General features: G+C 27.8%; 1 protein-coding gene across 1 annotated transcript; it reads right to left on the bottom strand.

The window, feature by feature from the left end:
• Positions 1-45: 45 nt before the first annotated feature.
• On the bottom strand, positions 46-22088 carry LOC135926732 (uncharacterized). The gene is made up of 13 exons (XM_065462663.1): positions 22054-22088; positions 20170-20357; positions 18812-18887; positions 13916-14353; positions 13396-13574; positions 12716-12869; positions 12348-12531; positions 11133-11921; positions 5963-8276; positions 5656-5776; positions 2283-2451; positions 1832-2115; positions 46-315 (listed from the first exon to the last, which is right to left on the bottom strand). Exons 1-13 carry the CDS (start codon positions 22063-22065, stop codon positions 46-48), a joined length of 5178 nt encoding a protein of 1725 aa, XP_065318735.1. The 5' UTR covers positions 22066-22088.
• Positions 22089-22577: the final 489 nt, after the last annotated feature.

The following is a 22577-nucleotide window of genomic DNA, read 5'->3' as shown; positions in this document are numbered from 1 at the left end:
GAAGAGAATGATCTTTAAACAACCACCAATATAAAAAAGATGTTATCACAAACAGTTTTGTATGTAAAGGATCAAATTTGTCATAAGCTCGAAATATCTCAGAGATTCTTCCTCGGTATTACCATTGCTCGAAGTCATTTGGTCAATTTCAAAGGAATCTTCAAAACTTTCGTTCATTCTTTTCCTACGAATGTTAGTGTAATAGCAAGGCCAGGAGTATGCATCGAACAAAGCGTTGAGCTCTGCGCATAACTCTTGTTTCAAGAAGGCTTTTTCGTTAATACTGTGTTGGGGGTTTTTGAGATATAAAATAGCCTTTTAATATTTATTTTTTAATATATAATATAAGAAAAAACAGCGTCAAAATTATGAGTTAATTTAATTTAAAAAATATATAATTAGTTTAAGAGTATTTCTGGTGAAATAAATCTAATTACTTTACTTTTCTCGGGTGAGTGATCATTAAAAATAAAAATGGCTAAATTTTTAAGTAATATTTTGTTATTTATATTTTATTTTTTTCAATCCTTAAAATAGCCTTTTAACACTTTTTAATTGGATACAATGTGGGATAGGTTACTCACCTTAAAAGAAATATGCCAATTCTTAAATAATAGTATATACTTTTTTTGGTAATTTTTTAAAATAGTTATTGTACTTAAAAAAAGTGATGATTTCAAAAGAATTTTTTTTATGATTATATAAATCAGTTTAGAACCAAGAACCGGGTCAATTCCTTCATTCTTTTAGCAATCAGAACATCTATTTTAAATATGTATAACAAAAGTACAACTAATTTATATTATATTGTTTCTATAAAGTTGGACCTCTTTTTGTAATTCATTTATGAAAGATTATTTTAATATATAAATTTTTTTATAATAATGAGTCCGACTTTTGGAACCCATTTAAAAAAAATATTCGGAACCTATTTTCAATAGAAAGATAAATAAAATAATTATTATAATTGGAAAAAATGATCAGAGTATATTTAAGTCTGATATTTTTTTTTGTTTTTAAATTTTAAAACAAATGAAACAGGAAATTATAAGCTTCACGACAAGGTTAAACATGATTTTTTTAAATCGATGATATTACCCAAATTCCGAACAAACAAGTATCAGATGAGGGGCTGATAGTGATCATAAAATATTAGACTGAGATCTGTATCTTCCTTATAAATATAAAGGGTGGGGTAAAGAGCCAGATCTTAAGGGCAGATATAGATTAGCTTCTTTATATTCTAAAGTGCGGTTCATACCACAACTATTAATTTTATAATTTAGAATAAATTAGGGCTCGCTAACTATCCAAATCTCCTGGGACTTTACCATGGGGAAAATACCATATAACATTATAAATATTTTTGGTTTAGATAACAGCCGAAAGAACAAAAATATGAAAAGATACCATGACATTAGATTTTATTCCAATAGTTATTTCAACTAATGGGTCATTAAGCCCATAGGTCACTTTATTTAAAGATTTTAGGTTAAAAAAAATTCTTAAATCAATTGGGATAGTGAATCCTTTAACACAAATTACTGTGTTCCGAGATAACTATCCCAGTTGCCTAGAATCTCAATGAGTCTTCTCTTTCTTTTTTAAATTCACCTCCCACCCCATCTTATATGTATTTTGAATAATTATTTTTCTTGTTATATAAGCAAACGTAAAGTAATATTTGGATATATATATAATTACATATTATTTACTCGTTTTACATATACTTTAACGAAATAAAACACTACTGATATTCTTAATTCTGAGCAAAAATCCTTATATACATAAAATTAGTTATGTTTAAAAATTATGGCAAAAATAGTATTACCTGTGATACCAAAATATAAAGGGCTATTTCTAGTGACCGATGAACATTCCCTTCCAGCCTATAGAGGGCTCTTTGCGTCAAACCATCTAAACATTTATCATTATTTAAATTGAAACTACCAGCTTGAGTATTTCCTTTATTGGCTTCCTTGATATTTTTTGGATCCACCGGTTGTTCCGATAAACTCTTTCGCTTCTCACTGAAGGGGGAAGACCTTCTTCGGAATAAAGTAGTCGTTTGATAATTTTCGGATTTCAAAAGGCTACCTTTGTTGGAAGGTGAGACTTTAAAGTTTTTCAAATATTATTTTTAGATTGGGTAAAGAAAAGAATAATGAATACTCATTAAGATGTAAAAAAAATTAAAATAAATCTTCCACCAATTAAAATCACTCTTATTTAGGTATGAGATTAGGATCATATTTTTTATCTAAAAATTTAAAAAAACATACATAAAGGATTGCTAGGAAAATTGTATTCTATTTCCTTGAGGCAGACTTTCAATAACGCCAACAGAGCACCGTAGGACAATAAATGTTCATGCTTCGAGGAGCGGTAGGGGAGATCCGAATCGGGATTGTATGGTAATGTACTCATTATATGAGGGGCTGAAAAGTTGAGCTTGTTTTGTTTATTCAAAAATCAAAATTTTTTATATATGAACTAAGATAAATTTATGGATAATAAACAAATGAATGCCCAAATTTATAGTAATTTCTAGACAGGGTGGGGCAAAAAGTCATAAATAGCGTTACATTACATAACGCTCTTGTATTTCTTCTTCTATTTTGAAAATGTAACGAGCCCAGTTACCGGTATTTGCTTATGTAATGCAACGTTTGTTCTTCGTTACTTTAAAAAAAATATATTTTATGATTTTTTTTTTAAATGAAAAAAGTCTCTTTAAATAAAAATGGAAAGCCTGATTGTATTTGTTAATTAAGGGTAAACAAGGAATCAAATAGAAAGATTAAGACATCATTTTACTTTAAATATTGGGAAAAAAATCAAATATTTAATTTCCACCTGATCTCTCACCCGTTTTATAAATAAAATAACATCAGACCTTTTAATGAGAACAGCAGTAACTTAAGAAGCATAATCCCCAGGATATCATCTAAAAAAATTTTTTTTATTTCCATCCACAGTTGGAGTCTACAGAGTTCTAATGACGTCGAAATTGAAGCAATTCTTTATATTCACAATCCATCAATTGAAATCAATATACTATATAAATGGGCCATTCATTACATGTCAAATAGATCAAAAAATGCACATTTCGACTTACCCTTTCAAAATTGCTAAAATTTTCTGGAATTATTTAGATAGATAAAAAATGAGAAAGCCGTTTACTTTAGCTCGCTAGCACACCTGGTTCTCGAGATATAGGGGCTCATAGGTGCAAGAAAGAGCACTTTGGAATCTGTATAATCTTAAAAATTTATAGTAAAAAAAATTATATATCATATAAAAAGAATCTCTAAAAGTCTCCCAAAAAGTAAAAAAATTTGGCGCCAAATTGAGTTTTTAACTTCCGGTTTAATTATATTGTTTTACCTGTAATTTTAAAAAATAAAGGGAGTTTGTTTTAGAAAAAATTTTTTTGCCTTCTATTTAGACACCTTTTATAAATATATATATCTACTTTGCTACTATAACGAATGACTAATTAGCTCGATAAAATTATATAACATCTGCATTAAAAAAGAATTATTAGGCATATTATTTTACAAAATAAACAGTTCAAATCGAGCGATCTTTCTCTGCATAATATTCTTAAATTGCCTGTTAAGATTAATCTTAGATAATTCCCCTCTGCAAGCTTATAATTTAAATCGTCTGTCTACCAATAACATTCGGGATATAGTGAAAAATCATTTATTCAAGGTGCATCTAAAATTTTATTCTATATCACAGATGGAAAATTTATGCTGAGGAGTTTGCCTAAAATTACTTTAAAAAAAATTTAATTAAGATTATATAAAAGGATATATTGCCAAAAATAATTTGTAATCCAACATTACCAAATTGCTTTTTTGGTGATTGTGCTCAATACCCTGAATCTTTTAAGGCCATAAGTGAAATATTATATTCAAGTGATGTCGAATATATTATTATCTATAAGCAATGGGTAACTACGGATCGTACAAATCTTGTAGCTATAACTTCATTAACCTCTAATATTATAAAACTTTTCGAAAAGCTAAATATTTCACTGTTACACTCATTTACAACGTAGCAAGCTATTCAGGAATTCTATTAAAATTAATTCAAATGAAAGAGACTGTATAGTTCAGGTAGATCTTGTGGAAAATTATGCCTTTGTGATTCAAGATGAAGTTCAGGAGTTTCACTGAAATAAAGCGCAAGTTACCATTCATCCTTTTGTGATTTATTACAAGTCAGTTAATATCTGAATCTCTCATTCATAATACAATTGCCGTTCATATTTTCTAAAAAAAATTTAGTCCGCTACACAGAAATTCTAATGTCGACCAAAAAAATTCTACTTTTAAGATGGAGCAGCATCACAAAATAAGTTGCAAAAATTTAATCAATCTTCGCCACCAAGAAGATTTTGGAATAAAAGCTAAGTGACATTTCTGGGCCACATCTCAGCAAATCGGCTTGTGACAGAGTCGGAGCTCCAATCAAATGTTTAGTGGCCAGGGCTAGTTTACAAAGACCCGTTTCAGAACAAATAACTTGTCCTAAAGAGTTTTGTCTATTCTAAAGAAAATATTAAAGGTATAAGATTTATAATTTATTATTAAGTGTCTAAGGGGCATTTTTCCCTACTATCCCTCAGTTTAATTGGTATATTTGATAGAAATTCGAAATATTTTAGTATAAAAAGTGAAAATATCATGTTATTGGTAAGTTAGAAACAAACCATAATCCGTAGTTTAGTAAAGCGCCATCTATTTTCTTTCAATAATAGTAAAAATGTCTATTTCAGAAGGGCTGATAGTATCGCTTTTTTGACATCGTGTGTATATTTATAAAACGAGTTTAAATAAAAGGCAAAATTTGGAAAAAACTCCCTTTTAGAGACAGGTAAAGCAATATAGGTAAACCGGAAGTTAAAGAGTCAAATAAGTGCCAAATCTTTTATTTTTTAGAGATTTTTTTTACCTATTTTTTTACTATAAAGAATTTTTGAGATATAAGCATTTTAAAAATTTTACAGATTAAGTGGCTAATTTTTGTGCCTATGATCCCCTATATCTCGAATGTGCTAGCGAGCTAAAATAAATGGCGTTATCATTTTTTACCTATCTAAATAATTCCAGAAATTTTTAAAAATTTAAAAGCGGTAGAATCGTGATCGATTTGTCATGGAATGACCCAAATATTCTTATATCTAATTTTTTTTATAAAGAAAACGACAAAAATTTGGCTAATTATAAAATTAAAATTTGCCCAGCCCAAAAATCTTCCCAGGCTGTATCGACCTTAAATTGCTATTATATTAAAGTTGATATATAATAAAATATTAATAAACTAGTTTCCTTTAGATATTAATTCATTACTTCTTAATTTTATTTTAGAATTTAGGGAGAAATAAATCAATAAAATTCTTTATCATATTTTCGATTATCATTTATACATATTTCCAATTATGTAACAAAAAGCTTTTGTAATCGTTATCCGTTCAGGTAAAGTAACTCTTAATATATTTTTGGAGGTAACGGTATTCTATTATATATTTTATTTGAGTAACGGTAACCGTAATTTTTTTTAAGTAGGTAATTAACCCCAGTTCTAGAAAACCCAAGTACATTGGACAACAAATGAATTTAATCAGATTAAGATTATATTTACCGATAAAAAGTGATTGCATTGTCCAAATATGGAAACATCATATAAAGCTATTACCAATTTATTGAGATCAAATGTCATGTTACGAAGGATAGTGAGATGGTAATGCAATAATTCAAATAGTCTATATTTAAAAAATAAATATTTAAGGCGTTTTCCCCTTATTTAACATTATAACTTTTAATTAATATCTTAGGTTGTTGCATTCTACCTTTGCTTCTTTATCTGTTAAGAATCATAATCTAGGACAACTTAGAATGTAAAAATATATGATTCCCAATTAATTAAATGGTTTAAAACATAAGCCAACCTAGATTTCAAAATCATCATCTCCGTATCGAAATTATTCATGCTTCGATTTCCATTACTGTAGAGGGATAAAGATGTGAGTACGGGTTCGCATCTCCTTACCATCCTAATTTGTTCCTCCAAACTCAGTGGTTTGGACAAGTAAGCCGTGCATTGGTGAATAGCTATAGAGATGCAGGGAGAAATGAAATCGGTTGGGTCATCGGTTTTATTAAAATGCGGTAAAGATAATTGAGGCGTCGAAGAAATAAGGCCGAATAGCAACTTAGAGGAGGATAAAGCCCATTTGTAACCCACGTGGGTAGGACTTATGAGCAGCGTCAAAGGTGGAATCATAACAGAAGTGTTTCGGATAACATTGTTATTTGTGAGATGAGGGAAGAATGGTTGTATGAAGGCCAAGCGAGCTAAAAGGGGACAAAAATTAGACCATATGGCTTTGAAGCAAGTGGCGCTGAGAGTTGGGTAAGGTAATGTGGAAATTAATCGACAAGTTAAAAGTTTTACTAGAGAACCGTAAGTTTTATCGTCCCAATCCAATATGGAAGGGAAGCAAGAACTGCCTCTGTTTTTTGCGTCAGTGCGAGTGGAGGGAAAGTCAAGTGGGAGAAAAAGCATTTTATCTATGTAGCCAGAGTCTATCAAACATGTTTGAACGACGAAATTAAGCCAAAACTGAGTATAACCATCTGGAATTTTTCTATTCTTGGGATGGGAAACACAAATTGTGGCTAAGGTTTCGAGTGTAGAGGAAGCTAAAAATTCTTCGTAGTCGGTTACTACCTTATTATCAAGCGAGCTTCCAGTACTTCCATCTCGTCCCTCAGCTAAATAACCGTAAGAGAATCGAAGAAGCGTTCTGAACAAATTTATGAATATGTCAGAATCATCTTTGCGTGCTATTGATTCCTCCCTGGTTTCCTTGTCTACCCTATCTTTAAGCATATGATATTTACTGGCCGTGAGTCCATACATACGATAGTGACAAGGGTTCGAAAACATGGCTCGAATCAGGGCCAGGTAGGTGAGGGAAAACACGTCAACATCAATGGTAAAGGTGAGAGATATTCCAGCATTCTTTCTTCGTTGTTCGAGAAGATTTACGAATTTACGTGCAAACAAATTCAGAGCCAGAAATCCATTTTTAGCTAGCGCGGCGATGTTAGCCTTCAAAAGGCACCTATTATTGAGTTCATTTTCCTTTTCATCGTTATTATCATCATTTTTACAGTTAATGTTTGATGGAACTTTGTTGATTTTTTCAAATGACAGAAACAGACTCAAAAATATGTTACACACCAAGGCGTGCACTCTAGGGTTTTGTGAAGTCATATTTAATTGATTTTCATCGATATATTCTAGAATGTTTGTCAAACCAGAGAGAAGAGGCTCCAACGATTTCGATTTAAATATTTCCTCGTTAACGTTATCAATAGATGAGTGAGAAGATTGCATAGAAGGAACCGACACACATTTGTCATTAAATAATATAACCGTTTCCGCAAACCTTAAAATAGAGAATAACAAGTTATGATAAACTAGATCTTCGTGTTCATCCGTTCCAGATAAGATTTCCCTGTCGAGAGACGAACACCACCAAGGATTAACGGCAAATATTTGGGTAGTAGCTAAGGCCAAATCGCAAAAGGATATATGATCTTCGACGTTACGAGCAGAGTAACGGGCGGCTCTAGACAAGGAATCGAAGAACAAATCGAGAGCACTGCATATTTTAGTGTTTTCGAGACTATTGTGTTTTCTCAAAAAAAATCTACACAAAACAGAATTAGCGATAGTGTGATCGAAAAATTTTTCATTGTTTTCGGGGTTAGCGGTACTGGGTGAAATTTGATGAGTTATGGCCTTAAAAATACTGGATAACATGGGTAGACATCCTCCTAGTAATTTGCGAGTTTCAGTATTCCGTTGAGTATTTTGCGAAATTTTTGGGCGGTTATCATTCTCAGTTTCAGGATTGTGAAAATCTAGGGCAATTAATACATCTAATGCATGAGTGATACAAGATATAGATTCCAGAAATTCGTTCATAAAGAAGTTTTTGGCTATCCCATTTTCTTCATCGTTGGTAAAAGACGAAAAGCTAGTGGCGTGAGAAATGTCCTTTTCGATACAATTCCTGGCTATATTTTCGAAGACGTAAATGCTAGATCTAAAGGCGGATAAAAGTGCTGGGTTAATGTCACAACGTGCAGTTATTGAGCTAACAAGTTTTAGACATGCGCAGGTGATTGATTTAGGTAAGGAAGGTTTTAGATCTAACAGTATGATTTCAGTTGGACTTAGCGTGGGATTATCTTGAATTTTGTGGAAGAATGTAAATAATTTAGGTAGAAAAGAAATATTTAACCCTTAGCTTACCAAGCAAAAAATAAAATATCCTTTACCAAATGGGCCCTTTATGTAAAAAATCGACCATACCATTTATTTCTAACATAATACTTATTTAAAATAATGAAAAAATTTATAAATAAATATAATATTGAATATACTTTGAATGTACATTATTTAATTTTGTTTGATTATGTTTTTCTACCTTTTATAGTAAAGCACATTGCCAAGCGAGCTTTTAGATGTCTAGTAGGGGAGACTGGGGTTAAGTAAATCTGGGGGCTTGGCAAACCACTTAATCTCATTTTAAAATTAAATATACTAAAATTTTATCCTAATATAGCTTTATTAGTTTACACTTATAGACAAAAAATCTTTGATAATAATTTATTATTAAAAATTTTATTTCAAATAAAATTTTGATGAAAAATTCAAAAATTTTTACATGACAAAATTTTAATTATTAAAATATATATAAATTTAATTTTATAGCAAAGTTTTAACACTTTTATAATGTGAGAAAGTTTTATGAGCATTTATTATGTCTTGATATTATTTCAATCATGATTAAATAAGCTGGTGGGGCTAGTTAAACAATACACATCAATCCTTTTGAATGATTTTTTTTAGCAATTTTTACATTATTCGCTATGGTGCGAGAATTAAAATCCAATAAAATTACAAAAGTATATTAATGATTATCTAGAAATATACCAAAATTTGGTGAATTGATTTTATAATGGTATATGAAGATTGATCAATAGCCAAATAACTAGTAAATTTATCTAATTATCTGTCTTATTTTTAAGATATTAATCACAATTATTTTATGTAATTTTTAAACGATATAATCAAATTTTAGCAATATTAAATAAGAGATTATGTAATAAAAATCTAAATGGTAATGATAAAGAAATTAAAATATTATTTTTAAATGTAATTTGTAAATTTTATGTTCTTAGATTTTAACATATGATTGATTAAAATTATGTTGAAGTATAGTATTATTGTATTAATTTTATGTATTTTTAAACAATAAAATCAAATTTTAGCAATATTTAATAATAGATTATGTAAATAAAAATCTAAATGGTAATGGTAAAGAGATAAAAATATTATTTATATATTCTTTTCAATGTAATTTATAAATTTAATGTTCTTATATTTTAACAGAATTAAAATTATGATGAAGTAGTATTATTGTATTAATTTTAAGTAATTTTAAACAATAAAATCAAATTTTAGCAATATTAAATAATAGAGATTATATAAATAAAAATCTAAATGGTAATGGTAAAGAGATTAAAATATTATATATATATTATTTTTAAATGTTATTTATAAATTTTAACAAATGATGTATTAAAATTATAATAAAGTATAATATAATTGAATATAATCTAATATTATATTTGCTATGATTTCTAGATCAAACTATATGAGATATTACAAGAGAAAGCAGAATACGCCAAGGATAGGCACATGGTACATATTCAAACTTCGATATATTTTTTCTATGTCCAAAATGTTTATTAAATTAACCAAAATTAAGTTTCAATTTTTATATATAATTAACTTCATTATAGTATTATGATATTTTGAACAATATAACAATAAATTTATTCTACACGTATCATTATTACTATTAGTAAATCAAAATGTATTTCAATTCATTATAGCCTTTAAAAACCAATGGCTTAGGAAGCCCCTTGAAGTGGTTTCCCTAACCCCGTTATTGGGGATTGTTGGATAAAATTTCTTCCTTTACAAAAAACAAAATTTCAAAAATATGATTTTATTCTTAAAATTTTTAATAAGGCATCTTTATAGAAGTTTTAGATCTATTCATATATTTTTTTCATAATATCTGAAAAAAACATAGGAGCTATAGTCGATTTTGCAAAAATCGGTTCAGTTTCTCCTACCCACTAATGTACAAAAGACGTTTTTCAATTCATCAACATTTATCTCACAACATATGGTAGAAATTTATCCCATTCTTTATTGGACTACTCGCATATAATTGGATAATTGAAGAAACGTCATGAGGACGCTTGAGAATTACATTCTCATGCAGCGAATAAGATTGGGCCTAGATTTTTACGAATGATAATTTCAAGTATTTGTGCCACTTTGGTTTACATACTAGTTTTCAATCATATCCTTGGTAATAATTGGAATTCTGAGTAATTTTTTCAGTACGTCTAGAGAATTGTCATAATTTTTGAAGGGTTAATGTGACAGCTCATCTTGATCATTTTAGGTGTATCAAGGTAACATCCAGAATCGCTGTCTTCCTGGATAATTATATGGATACTAAAATCTACCTAAATAATCATCATAGAAATATTTATATGCCTAATTTTTGCGTATATAAAATAAAGTTTAGCAAATAATAACTTCGGTTGTCATAGAGCCCATTATAAAAAAAATCCGAAAAAAAAAATTTTTGCAGGTCTTAGGATGAATGCCTGTTGTTAAAGAAAAATATTATGTTAGGTATTATATAACTAAAAAATGTTAATCTTATAAGAATAATTAATAAAATAATCCAAATTAATTTATAATCTAGATTAATTTAAAAAATAATCTAAATTTAAGAATACTAATTTAAGTATATGGTCGAATAGACCCTTTGGGTGTAGGAGTAATTATTTTTGGCCATGTTCTTAGTGGATTTTATTATAAAGTTATTGACAAAATTTAAGCTTAGGAATTGAATATGATCAATAGGCCCATTGGACCGAGTTGGCAAGCAAAGGGTTAAAAAAAATCCTCATTCTTATCTAAAAAAATAATATATCTGAATATCCAAATTTTACCCAATATTCCACAATTTTGGGTAAAGAGTAGGTAAAGGAATGTAGGGTCCCTGTGACATTTAGTTAAACTACCAAGAAACGCATAAATGCATAGAGAAACCGTCATAGACATTTGATACGTATTATTTGCATTATTCGAAGATGTCGTAAATGATCGTTGATTACAATTTTTTAGAGTAGCAAATAAGGCTATGGCGAAAAGTTTGGGTTCCGTTGGGATATTGGCCAAGGCAAAGGTTGGAGAGATGTTATGAAAAGCGGAAGAAAAATAGGTGTAGATATTATTACGTGTCAAATTTTTAGGATCGATCGAATTTCGGAGATTATTTAAGTCGATGATGTGCCTCAAAGCCGTGAGAGCGAGAATGAATGATTTGGGTTGAATCAAGAGTAAAGATGGATTATTAGGATTCAAAGATTGGGAGGTAGGGTTAGAGGTAAGAAGCGAAAAATCGTGACACCTTATAATATGGCCGAGCAGAACATTGAAAATGAATGTACGTTTAGTGATTTTATTGTTATAATCGACAGGTTTAATGGTTGGTGATGGTAAGCAGAAATTTAAAACATTCGAGATATTTTGATGCAACGATGAGGTTATCGCTGCTATCTTCGTCGATTTGACGCAATTATTCAGATTATACAACAGCTTAGTCAGAGTTGAAAGGCAAGTCAAATTGAGACTTTCAAGGAGTGGATAGAATGAAGTAAAATCGTATCTGGAATCTGGCGGGAGATGTTCGATATTAGAGCAAGGGTCTTGGTCGGAATTATTGTAGCAATCGTAACCTATATATTTTAAATATTTATACATCTAAAGAAAAATCTTTATCTAAAATTTATTTGTTTTAAATGCATGTTTTCCTGATTAAAAACTTAATGTTGCGTTATTATTTAAAAGTAAATATTGCACATATATTTAATTAAAAACTGAGAGAATAATTTTGAAAAAAATTCTTTTTAAGTCAAAATGGTATATTTAATTTTTCTCGAAATTCAAAATACGGATAGAGTATAATAGATTATAGACCAACATATCACTTGCTCGAAGCCAGATATGAGTTTTAAAAAAATGTAAATAAAATATTTATGGACTAGGCCGGAAAATCGGTAAAAGAATTTTATCGGGCCCTGGCTTATATCTAATAAGATTATCCGGAACCCGATATTCATACGACGTTTTAAGTTACACGAAAAAAAATTTAGAGCACTTACACCATACAATAACTTCGATCAAAAATGAGAATAGTTCAGAGTGGGCCTCGTAAAATTGACGATATACAAAGTCGTTCAAAGATAAATTGGCATCATTTTCTATGAAAGAAAAATTTTCCGTTAAGCATTGAACGATTTTTAATATTTGATTGCAAGTTTGCATGTAACAGGTTATATCATCGTCCTTTAAAAATATTTAAATTTGATTTTTACATTCTCTCTTTATTTCTTTTCTTTCTATATCATATAAAATACAAAAGTTTGATTCATAAAACTTAAATGTTTGAAAAACAAGGAATGGAGATATAACAAACTGACACTAATAAAAATTATATTAAGCGATGTTTCCAAAAAAAAATAAAATAAACCCTTGAACTAGTTATATGAGGAACTACTCCGCGCAACAGAACGATGATACAGCTTTTGTAGTATGGGTCATTCAAAAGGGAAACCCTATAAGAACTATGGCCCGTTATTTCGCTCAAAATTTTTACGAATATCTGAGTTATGGGGAATTTTCGACTTGAAATTTCATAATTGTACAAGATAGTTTCTGTATAATAAATATTATTTTTGGAGGAAAGTTAAAAAAATATATATATAAATAATAATTTTTAAACTTTTTTTATTGAAAAAAATAATTTTTTAATAATTCTTCTTATATGGGGATTGATTATCCCTCATAAAAAAACGTTAGATAATATATTTTTTTTTAACTTTTAAATCACATAAAAAAGATATATTTGATATTTTTTGGAGAAATTTTTACAATTATTTATAGTGCCACTACTTTACTTAATTTCAATCCTTTATTCATTGATAAAAAAAATTCTCAACTTATCAAGGGTGTGATTAATAATAAGTTCAAGAGCAAGCGAAAAAAGTGAGGCGCTGTTCATTGTCGTTTAGTCGATTCTTTAAGTGTTTAGACACTCAAAAGCAAATTTATACAATCGGTCTACTGGACATTGTTTCTCCTGAGTTTCGGATCTAAGGACGGTTAAAACCATTGGCTACTTAAATACATTGACTTAATATCTAAATCAACCCAACAGCCACACCATTTTTACCGTATAAGGAACTTTGAATCGGCGATTCTAAATCGATATCCATTTTGATTTTCTCCGCAAGTATTTTATCGGTAGTTAAAAAAGGCAAAAATGAACTTCGACAAACATGCTTCCAGTATTGTAGAAATTGATCATCATCTGTTGACTCATCATTTGTCTAAATGTTTATAAAAAAAAAGAAGGTTGACATTTTGATAATATTCGCTTTTTCTCAAGGTCAAGAGAAAAATCTAAGAATTATAATTCAAGAATATGCTAAGCAATTATAAAATGGAGGTGATAGGAAGTGAAATCATGGAATACGGATAGATAACGAGTTTATAAGTTGACAGGAAATGTAAAATATGGTGGACAGAAAATATTTTTACAACTTCTTATAGCTATTAGCGTCTTAGAAATCTTACAATTTTACAAGGACTATATCGGAAACTCCTAAACACATATAAATACATTAAAAAATTCTAAAGAATACTATTTATTCACGTGAAAAAATTTTACCTTAGAAATCTTAGCCGCCAAAAGAATGCTTTCCAAACATTTTTGAATCCCCGATTCAAGTATATCCACGAGTCGCTTTTCTTCTAGATTTAGTCCACCTTCTTTGATTTCCTTGTCTATATTTCCGCTCTTGGCAGAATGTGTAATCGTTTCGCACAACAGTTCACTGGAAAATTTCATCATTTTGCAGGAACTGATAAGTAATAGGTTTAAAATGACTTTTAATTGGCCCTTCGTTAGAGGTTGATTTTTGAAAGATAAAATTTGAATTTGGGGAAATGGATCGGACTGAACAATCGTTTTATCGTTATTATTATCGGGTAATTTAAACGGGGCGAAAAGGAGAAAAACGGCTGCGTGACAGGTTACCAAGTCATCCGACATGCTGTTTAAGAGTTTTTTGGAATCGGGATGAATGGGAAGAGGAGTCGATATTAACTATAAATATGGTAATAATAGAAGGAAAAAAAATTATAGCATATTTGCATTTAGTGCAAAAGAAGTGGAATGTTTATTAGTTTTTATAAAATAAAAGAATTTTAATGTTTTTCAAAGTGACTAATTTTATTCAATTTTTAATATTACAATCCTATTCCCGGGAAAATTTAACACAACGTCGTGTGAACATTACAATATTTTATATCTCCTCGTTTTTCCAAATTATAGGAGAGCGATCTTATCAAATGACTATCTTATTTTCAAAATGGTAAGATAAGAAAATTAATTTTTTACAGATCTTACTGAAATTAGTAAGTAGCAATTAATTTCCATGTATACGATTTTAGTTTCCAAGAGAGCTTAGCTCATTTTTTTTTAAAAATATTTGATTTAGAGATTGAACAAAAATTCCGATTTTAAATTGAAAAAAAACCGTACACATTTTCTATATAAGGTATTATAGAAAATCTTGATTTTCGATACGATTTGTTATTCGATTCGATTACGAATATCAATAACTAAATTCTACTCGAAAAAACGAATAATATAAAAATTATTAAATTTTTTATATTCGAATTATTGATTAATTTTAGAAATTATATTCAAATATTAATAGTCAAATGATTAATTTATTTCTTTTAAATGAAAAATATTTTACCTATTCCGGCATCTGCAGTATTAAAACATTTTTTATTGTTGATAATTTTTTATTTAAAATTTTCTTTAAAAAAAACCTTTTTTTTTATTTATAAATGGCAAGATCTTGCAATCAGACTTCTACATCTCGCGAGCATTGGCACAAATATAATTATTAAAAATCGCATGTTTCTAAAAGAAAAAACAATATTATGAAAACCTTTTGTCTTAAAAGAATAAATTTATTCAAATTAATTTATCTGTTACTTATATTATATATTATAAAATATGAAATAAAATTTTTGAATATAATTATTTTTGAATATAATCATTTTTTGTTGTTGCACAAAATAAAATATATGAAAAAAATTTGAAATTTTTTTAAAAAACCCATTATTTTTTTATTCTATATCTATTTACAGCATTTTTCCTTCAAAATTGTCCCCAAAAATTAGGTAGGGGTAATTTCTCAAATTTAAGCCAGAGATTTTAAAATAAAAATGACATTAAAAATATAGAACGATTGTTTGATCTATCATCTAACATACATATATATATATATATAATATATTCAAGTTAGTATAACAATTTCTATAAATTATTTAAGCATCGATTTAAGGTTCGACTTTTTCTGATTAAAGTAATTTATCTGGGGCCATGTATTATGTTAATAGCGATTTTACAATTTAGATTTTAGGGATTTTGAACTTGGACTTATTTGTCGAGTGGTTTATTGATGATCTTAAATAAAGTGATCGGATTCGCTTGGTTATACCATATCTGTTTGATTGATACAAACGGGATCTTTAAATTAAAAGGTCTGATCATTTTTTTTAGGACAATTGGCAAATTCACAAGCTGAAGAATTGAAAATCTCATTTTTATAATAAAGAAAAAATAACCTGACACTTTGACTTAATTTATAAATTTCGCAAGAAAAAAATAAAAATAATGTAATAAAATATCGAATCAGTTTTACTTTTAATGTATGTCTCTATATTATATATTCAATTTCAAAGGGTTTTATCATTCAAAAAAGAGTGTAAAGTATGTAAGAAAACAATACCGAATTTTCATTTAAGCAAAAAAACAGGAAAAAAAATAAGAAATCCTCCCAGCAATATTTAAAATTATTATCGAATGAATACCGAATAAGGGCTGTTGCATGTTCTGACCTCGAAAATGTTTTAGCGTTCCCAAAATTTAAACAATCACCTTTTTTTATAAACGTAAAAAAACATTTACAAACCTTATAGCATTGCAATTAGAGGTGGGGGCGGACCGTAAAATTAAGATGGCACATTGGGTCACGGCGTGAATAAATTTTAAATTATTAGGCATGGCGATCCTTTACAAAATTTTTCCCGGGCGTGAACATAAATTTGTCGTGAATCACGGAAATATTAATTTTTTTGTTATTTTATAAATATAAATTTGCAATTTTATAATGATAATATATGTTTTTTAATTTAATTTAGTTCTTTTTTAAAAAAGAATAATTTTTGAAAACAAAAAATATTCCGCATTTTATAAATAATATCCGATATCATGCCCCTAGTTCTACTTTCTTTTTATAAAATAGGTGTTGACGCGAGACTTTTTGCTAAATTTTGATTAAACTTTAAAATTTATATATTCAAATCAAATTTCTCAAGCTTATTTATATGAGTATGTTGATCTTCTTTTGTCATATAATATATATTATTTTACTATGAAAATGTAATTCTTGACATTCTAGTGAGGGTTATTTTCTGTAGCCAATCGCATATTAGAAGAAAGGCGTATACAATTTATAAAAAAACATGGACATTCTTCTTTTTCTATATAAAAATTTCGATTTATATATTGAATTTATTTTTTGTTATTAATATGGATTGAGAAATGTATAGATAAATTCAAAAAAGTGTAAAATTCGAGCAATAAAGTTTTGAAAAATTTAAAAACACCGTAAATTTTCTGGCATGACGGGCGTGAATCAAAATATTGTCTTTCGTGAGCGGGCGAATTTTTTAGTGGTAAGCGTAAATTTTTTTATTATTACCCTGAGCGGGCGTGCCGTGAATAAAAAATTAGGCCCGTGCCCACCTCTAATTGCAATATCAATAAAAACATATCTTGCTATACGGTCGGAAAGGATTTTCGGACGCCGCTGAACGACATGGCATCTCTATTAAATAACGATTTCAAAATATCAATTCTAAATATGCCATCTTTCAATTAAAAGTAGGCAAACAAATTTCTGAAATGGAGCATTCAAAATTATACATGAAATTGAAAACATTGCATAGTCAGATAGAAAGATTTATTTTTTTTAGAATATGAAAATAAAAAATATTTATTTTAAGGATCCTTTTTGTGGCATTAAATTCACAGTACCTTAGACTTGTTGAGAATATTAATCAAATCCCTTCAATGAATCAATTATACATATACTATATAACTAAGGCAAAGACCTGCAGAGGTACCATTTATACGGCGACCCGGATTTTTTTTAAATATATATTATTTATTTTCAGCTAAAAATGGCGATTTCAAATATTTGGTTTTAAAATATATGGCCCGGCCCGGATATCTTTTTTAAAAAATTTTTTAGGCACGGCCTAAATTTAACCCGGGCCGGGCTTAGGGTCGGGCCTGCAGTTCTCTGTAAGAGAATTCAATTAGCTTATTTTTATAAAACTAATCATTATCATATGTCGATAAGCCTCTTAAATATGTCAAAGACCCCAAAAATTAAAAAAGATATAATCCAAATAATTCCGGAGATAACTCCGAGTATTTTACCCCCTTCCCCCCCCCCAAAAAAAAAAAAAATTGCCCCTTAACATTAAGTAAAAAAAATAGGTAAAGGGCCTTTTAAATTTTATCCACAAATTAAATTTATATTCAAAATATTTTAAATTGATAAATAATCTAATAGAAGTTTTTTTTAAAAAAAAAATATTAAATATTCATCAAGCATTTTATAATTTCAAATTAATGTTGTTAAAAGGCTTTTATAAAAACGGCCAACCCAAAGTTAGTATTGTTAAAAGGAAAAACAGCCCGATTAAGATTTTAGTCAAAATAATATTATGTAATCTTAATTTATAGACGTAAAGCCGTCTAACTTGCTATATCATTTTATTTTAAAATCTATAAATAAAATTTGAGAAATTACCTGTTAAAATAATTTTTTTGGAACAATTTTTTTTTTTAAAAAATCATTTTTGTTTTAAAAATTAAATCATTTTTGTTTTTAAAATTAAATCATTTTTGTTTTTAAAAAAAATCACTTTTGTTTTTAAAAAAAATCACTTTTGTTTTTAAAAAAAATCACTTTTGTTTTTAAAAAAAATCATTTTTATTTAAAAAAAAAAATCATTTTTGTTTCATTGTCAGTCTAGACTTAGTGTTGTATAATATTTTATGTCATTTGAATATGTCATGATGGCTAATAATAAATTTTTGATTAACTAAATTTTTAAATCTATAAATGTTAGTGGCAATGTATTATTTTTTCATTTTTAAATCATTTTTTGAGCGGGTTTTATTTTTAAATCTGATTTTAGCCGGGAATGTATTAGGTTTCAAATATGTGTGCCATGAACTTTTGATCTTGATATAATTTATTTTAGTTTTTTTCATAGATTTTTTTATACAAATTATAAATGATTCAAAGGTTAATGGTAAAATTGTTTACAATTAATAAAAATATGTATTCTAAAAAACCTGGAATACATTTCTGGTAAAATCAAATCTTTGAATTTTAAAAAACGCGCCAAAATATGATTTAAAGCTGAAAAACAACACATTGCCGCAAACATAAACAATTAAGGTAACCTTGTCAACAAACACGGAGATCTGGTCGAGTAATGCGTAATAATCTTCCGGTATAATTGTTTCTTCATAGAGAAAACTTTTTTAAAAAAAAATATATATTAGTATTGGTTAAAAAAAATATTCAAAATATACTAAGGGCCATGTATCGGATACCTGCAAGCAAACCTGACCCAGAGTCCAGGTCATAAAACGGTAAAATTTTTAAGAATCTAAATTGAATCGAGTTCAAAATTAAAAATTATTTTTTATAAACTCAGGCTAGCCCGCAAACTAATTATATCAATTAACCAGTTGAAAAATGAGATGAAGGATAATTTAATATTCCTTCTCATAATTCCAAAATAGGTCAAAAAAAATTATTTTTAACCAGGGTCAGATTGGGCTTTGTAAATGGGGATTTTTTTTAAAAAAATCCAGACCGAAAATTGCCAAACCATACAGCAAAAAAAATATAAATAAATTTATCTAGTAGCAAAAAAAATTTATATGATTGTTTGATAGGAGTGTTCTACTGGCATTTATTTAAAAAAACTGAGTTAACTTCTGTCAAAGTAGATAGATTTTAAGATTAATCTATATCTAAATCATTTCAGATAGAAATATAAATCCTAATAAATCAAGAAGCTATATTACATATGTCCTATTGGTATATGGTATTCCATGGGGATTCTAAATTTCTCAATTTTATATCATTTAATGAGAACGCAATTTTAAATTTGGAAAAGTCTGATTTGACCGCAAAAAATTTTATGTTTTTTTAATTTATGTTATAAAAAAAATCTATATAAAAATAGGTTGAAAGTTCACGAAAAATTGTCCGAAATTCAAGTGTGAGTACTCTATATGTCCTGGAATGATGCGTTTCTGGTTTAATCAGATTTTTTTTAAATTTAAAACCCGCCTTCAGTAAATGACTTAAAATCGAGAGATTCCGAATTCCCATGGATTCCATCTCCCAATCAATAAATTGACGATTCTTTTAATAAATGCCTTTAAAAATGTCCATACATAGGAGTCAGCTGTAGTGCTATTTTGTGATTGTATGTCTCTTAAAATTATAATGCTAAATAAAGACAATTAATCAAAGTGTAAACCACAAAATGGCGCTACCTCTTACTCCTATGTATGGACACTTAACGAATCGCCAATCTACTAGGATATATAAATCATTGATCCCAATAGGACATATATATCTAACCTAAAGATAGAAAAAAATGGGGTGAGGAGGGTGTGGGTCTACTTTTAGTTGGCCTAAATTTGATTTGAAATAATAACTTAGCTATGGAGAATACCGCAGATTTCAGTAAACCAAAGCAGGTGTAAAGGTAAATGAATTAAATTTTAAAAAAATCGATTACGAATTAGTTGATTTTTGGCCGAATTTTTGGGCTAAATAATTGATAGATCTGACGCAATTTGAAGGGGAAGTTTGAGCCATTATGGACAATAAATTGATGATATTATGATTGTCAATGGGAACAATCTTGAAAAAAGCACTAAATCCAATGTCCAGCTCGTATGATGCCCAGAAATCATTGACTAATTCCTATAATAAAATTTTTAAAAAAGTCGTATCGATTACATTTATTAAATAGAAAAATAATTATAGACTTTTAATAAATTAAATACAATGCGGGTACTATAATATATGATAGAAATTAAGGAATGTACTATTTTTTTAAATTATTAATCACGTATCAATTAATACTGCTTCCCATGTAACGTCTATTATAACATCAAAAAGAACCATTGAAAATATTAAATTCGAATGTTCATTTATAAATATAAAACTAATGCCTCTCATTCTAATATCCTTTAATTTGAATTAGCGAAAGTCACATTACCATATGGTCCGATTTTTAAATTAAAAAATTTTTTTAATTGCTGGTGGCGCACCTAATTTATTTCTTGTTTTAATAATTTATTATATTGTCCATAAAAAATTGAAGTAATATAAAAAATAGACAAAGCAATTTTTCCAAAATGTTTAAATGGACAGCGTATATTAGAAATTTTCAAAAAAATGCTTTTCAAGCTTCTTCAATTTACGAACATATATAATTCCTTGTAGTGATCTGCATCAATGCATAATTTTTCAAGCCCAGCCTGGCCTGAAATTTTTTAAAAAAATACTAGGCCTGACCAGCCCAAACTAAAATTATTTATTTTAATAGACACCCCCTGGCTCGAAATCAGGCTGAGATTTGTAGATCTCTAATTCCTTGTGCAAGTAGAGGCCAATAATATTATTTTTTACATGCTCAACCAGGCTTAAAAAAAATAAATTCACTTAAATCTGAGGATGATCAAAGTTAAAAAATCTATTTAATCGTACATAAGTAATATTTAAAGATGGTCTCTCTATTTAGTTTTTTCATTTCTAAAATTATGAGATAATAATATTTAAAAATAGCCCTCTCTATTTAGTTTTTCAAATCTAAAATTATGAAACAAGACAATTTTTAAATTCTTATTTCCTTCATTCTAATTCTTACAATATATTGGTAATAAACATATCTGGTGAGTTAGTTTCGTAATCCCAAATTGTGGCTAGTTCGAAATAATTAGTTTACTAAAAAAAATTTTAAAAATTTTCTTATATTCTCTTATAAAGTATCTTAAGGGCTATAAAATGATATAAAATTTATACAATTTGACAAAATATATATCAGGTCATTTGAAATTATTAAAACCAAGATCAGATCTGTATTGGACTTTGAAATCTCATAACTATAGATCTGTTTAAGCTAGAGATTTAGTTGGACTCGAAATAATCATCCTATAAAATTTCATTTTTTGGTCAATTTATAATGGAATGATCAATTAACTTATATAACAATAAGGCAAAAAGGAAAGAAAATGGATAAAATACAACATTTCTATTTTCTTGAGTTATAAACTTAGGCCTATATTTTATTGATTATATTATCGCAAGCTTAGACTGACAAGTTATCCCTGCAGAAGTCTAAATTCTATTTCTATTGCTTCATCTCTTGGAAAAAATATTTTAAATACAAATGGGATAAATTTATAAGCAGTTATGAATTGGTAATATATTTTTATTACCTAAAAAAAAAATTTAAAATAATATTCATATGTGTTTAGTATGGTAATTTCAATTAAACTTTTAAGGTTCTTAATATATAAATATAATCTCAATATTATTATCAATATTTTAGAGGACATAAAAATACAAATTTTTAGCATCTATGACAATTATTTTATTTTTTTATTTAACATACTTTTTCTGTCATTAAATGATTGAATACATCATAAATATCAGTAGTTAAATGCAATGTTGTGATATCAAAACTTGATAAAAGAACATAAAACGTGTCATAGAATATTCTCTTTGCTATAACTAATATTTTCTCATTGTCTATAAAAATTGGATAATAAGTGAAATTAAATAAATTTGCATTACTTTTTATTTGAGGAGCCTTTAAAAAACATTTGTATATATTGTCAAATATATTGTTTTCAAATGCTGATTTGAGATAAATTTTGTATTCATTTATATTGTTATGAAAGCAAAATAAACCCCAAGCAAGACTTAGTAAACCATTTTTAAGATTAAATATATTCTTAGTATTAAAATAATCTTTTAATTTTGTAAAATTTGGATCATGGCAGTAATAGTGGGATTCAATGGAGATATTGTTCTCATTTAGTTGGGAGTGTTCATAAACCCATTTTAATTTTAATCCTTGTATCAAGATCAATGCCTAATATATATCAAAATATTACATATAATCTAAACATCAAA

Source organism: Gordionus sp. m RMFG-2023, chromosome 3 (assembly GCF_954871325.1).
Source record: "Gordionus sp. m RMFG-2023 chromosome 3, tfGorSpeb1-WG-v2, whole genome shotgun sequence".
Lineage (NCBI taxonomy): Eukaryota > Metazoa > Nematomorpha > Gordioida > Chordodea > Parachordodidae > Gordionus > Gordionus sp. m RMFG-2023.
This window is presented reverse-complemented; position numbering and strand designations above follow the sequence as displayed.